At 46.5% G+C, this 6474-nt stretch overlaps 1 protein-coding gene across 1 annotated transcript in view; it reads right to left on the minus strand.

The window, feature by feature from the left end:
• LOC115354424 (mitogen-activated protein kinase-binding protein 1-like) overlaps positions 1-5414 on the minus strand; it is a gene marked incomplete at its 5' end in the record, with an annotated part of 11565 nt that extends 6151 nt beyond the window's left edge. The window contains 5 exons of the mRNA XM_030044819.1: positions 2114-2296; positions 2504-2641; positions 2854-3024; positions 5077-5134; positions 5338-5414. Of these exons, the coding sequence (XP_029900679.1) occupies positions 2114-2296; positions 2504-2641; positions 2854-3024; positions 5077-5134; positions 5338-5414 (627 nt within the window). The remainder of the gene's footprint in view (positions 1-2113; positions 2297-2503; positions 2642-2853; positions 3025-5076; positions 5135-5337) is intronic.
• Between the last annotated feature and the right edge of the window lie 1060 nt (positions 5415-6474).

Below are 6474 nucleotides of genomic sequence, written 5' to 3' on the forward strand. Positions count from 1 at the left end.
ATGGTGATGAATGAGGGCGGAGCTCCGTGAAACTGTCCAATGGTGTGCGAGGAAGACGGCAGATGAGTGGGTCAGTTCAGCAAGTGGATTCTACTTCCTGTTTGAGCACAGGTGAGACGGGTGAGACAGGTGAGATGGGTGAGACGGGTGAGACAGGTGTGTGTCCACCTGCTGAACTGACCCGGCGTGAGATGAGGGCGAGACGCTGATCTGAGGACTTACTGTGAGCGAGTCGACTCTCTGGGCGGGAGGAGGAGGACAGGAAGCAGAACAACACGCAGGTTAGACACGAGCCAGCAGCGCCCCCTACAGGCCGCACACACTCTGCAGCCAGCTGACCGACTGAGAGCCGCTGAGCAACACGCACACAGCACCAGCAACTTCACAAGGAAATAAGTAGCAACACAATCAGAAAAGGTTACGAGAAAATGAACCGGAAAAAAGCAAAAAAATTTTAAAAACTTGAAAAAAAAAAAGAAAAAAGAAAAAAGAAATTTAAAAACTAAAATTACCAAAAAAAAAAGAGAACAAAAACAATTAAACAAAAAAATGAAACATAAAAAAAAAAAAAGAAAATGACCTCAAATTTAGACAAAAGTTTTCATGCATGTTTTCATGCTTGATTTTTTTTTTTTGATAATTTCCTAATGATTTTTGGGCTTTTTTTAATACTTAATTTCCAGTTCATTTTCTTGTAACTTTTTACTAATTTCTGTAACTACCTTGATAATGATTAGAATTATATATTAAAAATATATTACAGAAAGAAATATTTTCTTTCTAATTTTGGGGTCAGATCTTGTGAAGCTGCTCGTTGTGTTTTTGCTCGTTTGGACAGAAGAGACGGCGTGCTCGGCTTTCAGGGGCTGAACACAACAAACCGGACGTCCATCCGGGTTTACAAACTTTTCCAAAACTACACAGCACGTTTCCACAGAGCCTTCTGTGTCGGCAGAAACCTGCAGAACCAGTTCACAGTGAGATTATAAACTGGTTCCACTGGTTTCAACCTAAAGAATGAAAAACTTGTAAGATCAGCAGATATTATTTTATTGTCTTATAGAACTGCATCGCTCATTTGGTGTCAGTAAAGTCCAGCCTGTAAGCAGCGTGCCGTGCAGCGCCAGCAGGCTGACACACGTCCAGGTGCGAGCACCTGAAGGCTCCGGGTCAGAACACCTGAAGGCTCCAGGTGCGAGCACCTGAAGGCTCCGGGTGCGAGCACCTGAAGGCTCCGGGTCTGAACACCTGAAGGCTCTACGTCTGAACACCCGAAGGCTCTGGGTGCGAGCACCTGAAGGCTCCGGGTCTGAACAACTGAAGGCTCTAGGTCTGAACACCCGAAGGCTCCGGGTGCGAGCACCCGAAGGCTCCGGGTGCGAGCACCCGAAGGCTCCGGGTGCGAGCACCTGAAGGCTCCGGGAGAGATTAAAAAAAAAAAAAATTCCTCAATTAAAACACCTGAGACAGCGCAAGAACAAAAACGTCTTTCATCATCCAAACTGAAACCTCACGCCGGCACGTCAGGAAATAGATTACAGAGCTGGGAGATATTCTGGAAAAAAAAAAAAAAACTCAAAAATTCTGAGATTATGAACCTACAAATTTACAAGAAAAAACTCAGAAATCAGAGTTTAAAAATAAACACACGCTGTCGTCTCCTGAACATGTCGCTCCCGTTCTAAACGTCATTTAGGGGGAAACGTGGCGCTCACGTTTGTTTCTAACCAACAAATCTTGAACATAACACCTCGGCCTTCAGATTAAGGGATTATGAATACAGTGAACTGCTGGCTGGTGCAGCTGCTGCTAGCACCAGCCAGCAGTAGTATTAGTATTAGTAAGATTAGGAGTATTAGTAGTATTAGTAATAGTAGTATCAGTGGTAGTAGTATCAAAACTATTAGCTGTGTACTAGTAGTAAAATGGTAAGTACTTCCTTACTTAGAACTTTTCCAATATAATATTAATTTCACATAACTGGCAACAGACGATAATAAACTAAATGCGCAAATCAATGTTTTTGTTTTTTATTCTAATTTTTTTTTGCATCCTTCATGAGTTGTGGCTCCGTTTTGAGTGTGTGAGCCCTTTAACGAGCGCAGCGACTCACCCGAAGCTCCACCCACTTGTCGAGCAGCCGGCGCTCGTTGAACTCACACAGGAGGCCCGACGAGGTGATGCAGAAGGTGGAGGCGGCCTGCCGGCCCCGCCCACACGCCACATCGCTGAAGAAGTTGTTCCTGAGTTCTCCCAGCAGCCCTGAACGCCCCAGCAGGGGCACCGTGGCGTTCACCTGCAGGGGGAGGGAGCGGGAAATTAGAGCGCCGCCCCGTCAGCAGGCAGCAGGGGGCGCCTTCATGGTCACCAGCTGCCAGGGGAGCTTTTTCTTTGCACAGACAACCAGACACACACATACACACACACACACACAGAGACACACACACACTTAGACAACCAGACACACACACACACACACGCAGACACACACACACACACACACCTTGTTGGACTTGCTGTGGTCCAGGTACCAGAACTTGACGTGTCGGTTGCCGGCGGTAACGAAGTAGGAGCTGTCGTCTGAGAAGGAGACCGCCGTCACCTTACTGGACACCTTATTGGCTGCCACCACCACGTTTTTCTGATGGACACACACACACACACACACACACACACACACACACAGGTCAGGGGTCAGGGGTCAGGGGTGTCCTGTGATGCTGCTGACAGTGGGTGCAGTGTACGGTGACGCTGACTCCGGGGGGTAAACTGGTTTCTCTGGACGGAGTTTGGAGCCCCGCCCCCCCCGGGAGTCCTGGGGGGGCGGGGCCAGGTGAGCAGGGCGTGGCTCACCTTCCAGCTCCAGACGTTGACCATCATGTCGTGCTGGTAGCCCACAGACACGATGTATTTGCCGTTGGGGGAGAAGGCCACGCAGGCCACGCCGTACTTGTGCTCCTGCAGCTCGGCCACCTGGAGGCGCTCCGACACCTCCCACACCCGCACCGCCGGCATGTGACCGCTCTGCACGGGGGGGGGGGGAGGGGGGGCGCGAGGAGGAGGAGGAGCAGGAGGGGAAGGGGGAGGAGGAGGAGGAGGAGCAGGAGGGGGAGAGGGAGGAGGAGGAGGGGGAGGACATTAGGAGGACGTTAGCTGACATCACACACACCTGTATGTGTACCTGTAGAGACACACAGACGTTCCTCCGGGTTCTAAGGGGTGAAGGAACGTCTCTGCTGACTGAGTGCAGAATAAAAACAGCAGCAGAACTCAAACTGCAGCGAGAACGAAAATCATCCCAGGATTATAATCTGGTTCCAACGCTGATCAGCTTCAAGTGTCGCTCTGCTGATCCTATTGATGATCTATTGGCTGGTCATGTGACCGGTCATGTGACCGCTCAGACTCTCAGGAGAGGAAATGAAATTCAAATGAAAATCAGATTCACACATGAGTGTTATTACCCGAGGATTCTGGGATTTAAATCTGAGACTTGAGGACACGCACACACACACACACACACACACACACAGACACACACACAGACACACACACACACATGCACACACACACACACACACACATGCAAACAACATGCTGAGAACCTTCTGTTCTCTGCTCTGTACTCCGACTCCAGTATTTTGTATAGTACTACAGTAACAGTACAATATTAGAAGCAGTAGTACAGTATTACAGTAATAGCAGTACAGTGGTAGTAGCAGTACTACAGCAGTAGCAGTACAGTGGTAGTAGCAGTACTACAGCAGTAGCAGTACAGTGGTAGTAGCAGTACAGTGGTAGTAGCAGTACAGTGGTAGTAGCAGTACTAGATAGATAGATAGACTTTATTGATCCCAACCAGGGAAATTCTGGTGTTCCAGCAGCAACAGTAGAAACATACAATAAAGTTAACTAAAAAAAAGAATAAAGGCTAAATATATACAATAAAGAGTATGAAGACTAAAAAACTAAAAATATACAATAAGGGCTAACCTAAGGAAAAGAGATACAAGATGTGAAGATATACATATGGAATGAATATGACAATATACAGATGGAACTGAAGTATAAACATCATTGTATAGATTGTATAGATAAGGAGAGTTAGCATGAAACCACGAAACCAAGAACCAAGTGGCAGAACCTGATGCCCGGTAATGGGATTCAGGAGCTAACCGACTTGATTCGGCCTCTTAAGGAATCATCCCTTCCCCTCCAGTCTGAAAAACAGTGTGAATGTATATTAACCCAGGATGTAATATATAGATAATAAATAATAAATAAACAGTTAAGGTGCTGGGTAGTGGAATAATAAATAAACAGTTAAGGTGCAGTAGTAGCTACTACAGTAGTAGCAGTACAGTGGTAGTAGCAGTACAGTGGTAGTAGCAGTACAGTGGTAGTAGCAGTACAGTGGTGGTAGCAGTACTACAGTAGTAGCAGTACAGTGGTAGTAGCAATACTACTGTAGTAGCAGTACTACAGTAGTAGTATTAGCATGAGTGTGTGGTGAAGTTGAAATGAAAACAGAGTTCTGATCTGAGATCAGTGCCAACGGGCAAATTCACACAGGAGCTAAACCTCACACACAGACACACACACACACATGCACACACACACACACGCACACACACACGCACACGCGCATGCACGCACACACGCACGCACTCACACGCACACACACACACACACACACACACACACACACATGCTCACACACATACATACACACACACACATGCTGTCTGGCACTTTGCCGTCTGCTGCTATGGCAACCACCTAATACAGTCCAACAACCCCCCTGCCCACACACACACACACACACACACACACACACACACACACACATACACACAGATGTACCTGCCACAACAGTTAACTGCTTAGACTGCAATTAAATACCAATAAAAACAGCACTAATACAGTCCTATCAGTACTAACAGAGTACTATCACAGTACTATCACAGTACTATCACAGTACTATCAGAGTATTATCAGAGTATTATCAGAGTACTATCAGAGTACTATCACAGCACTATCAGAGTACTATCAGAGTACTCTGTGAGCAGTACTCACCTCTCCTGTGACGACATACTTCCCGTCAGGAGAAAAGGCCAAGGTGCTGATGGTTTTCCTGTGGAGAGACACAGGAGACAAGGGCTTTTATTTTGAAATGACACTGAAATGAAGACAGTAAAACAAAGTTGTGTTTAAGTTTAAATTGAAATTTAAATTGAAATGCTGTTTATTTGTTGGGCGTCGTCAGCAGGAGGGTTTGGTCAGAGCAGTAAAGGATGACCTCGCCGGCGTGATGATGTCATCAGAGGTGAGACGTACCTGGAGCTGTTGAAGATGTGATGCTGCTTGTTGTTTCTGGGATTCAGCAGCACGACCACACACCTGCACACACACACACACACACAGACACACAGACACACACACACACACACACACACACACACACACACACACACACACAGGAGTTAACCGCCGGCACACGGTGACCTTCTGCTTCCTGTTGGTTTGAATTCCTTTCTGAGTTTTTCATCTGAATTTATAACATTTTTGATAATTTACTTTGTTTGCATCTGTCCGTTTGATTTTTCACATTTTTGCACAAAATAATAAAAAATGACATTATAACATATATCATCTGAAGGCTGTGAGCGCAGCAGAGTCACATGATGCTGTCTTCAGTCAACACTGAGCTCTGTGTGTGTGTGTGTGTGTGTGTGTGTGAGAGAGAGAGAGTGTGTGTGTGACCCAGCATGACCAAGCAGAAACAGTTGAACTGTGTGTGAAACCCTTTAAAAGGATCTTGTCACGCTTGTAAAAACCCAACACACACACACACACACACACACACACACACACACACACACACACACACACACAGAAACCAGTAAACCACTGTGGGTGAAACTGTAAGCTCTGCTGCTGAGCTGACTGTTAGCAGAGCTTTTATTGTGAAGAGCAAAACGGAAGCTGTTTTCCAGGTGTGAAGGGAGTGTGCAGTGTCGTTCCCGAGCACATCTCATCTCATCTCATCTCATCTCATCCCATCTCACATCTCATCTCACATCTCACCTCATCTCACCTCATCCCATCTCACATCTCATCTCACATCTCACCTCACATCTCATCTCATCTCACATCTCACCTCATCTCACATCTCACCTCATCCCATCTCACATCTCATCTCATCTCACCTCACATCTCATCTCACCTCACATCTCATCTCACATCTCACCTCACATCTCACATCACATCTCACCTCACATCTCATCTCACCTCACATCTCACATCTCATCTCATCTCACCTCCCATCTCACATCTCATCTCATCTCACCTCACATCTCATCTCACCTCACATCTCACATCTCATCTCACCTCACCTCTCATCTCACCTCACATCTCACATCTCATCTCACCTCACCTCTCATCTCACCTCACATCTCACATCACATCTCACCT

Source organism: Myripristis murdjan, chromosome 22 (genome assembly GCF_902150065.1).
Source record: "Myripristis murdjan chromosome 22, fMyrMur1.1, whole genome shotgun sequence".
NCBI lineage: Eukaryota > Metazoa > Chordata > Actinopteri > Holocentriformes > Holocentridae > Myripristis > Myripristis murdjan.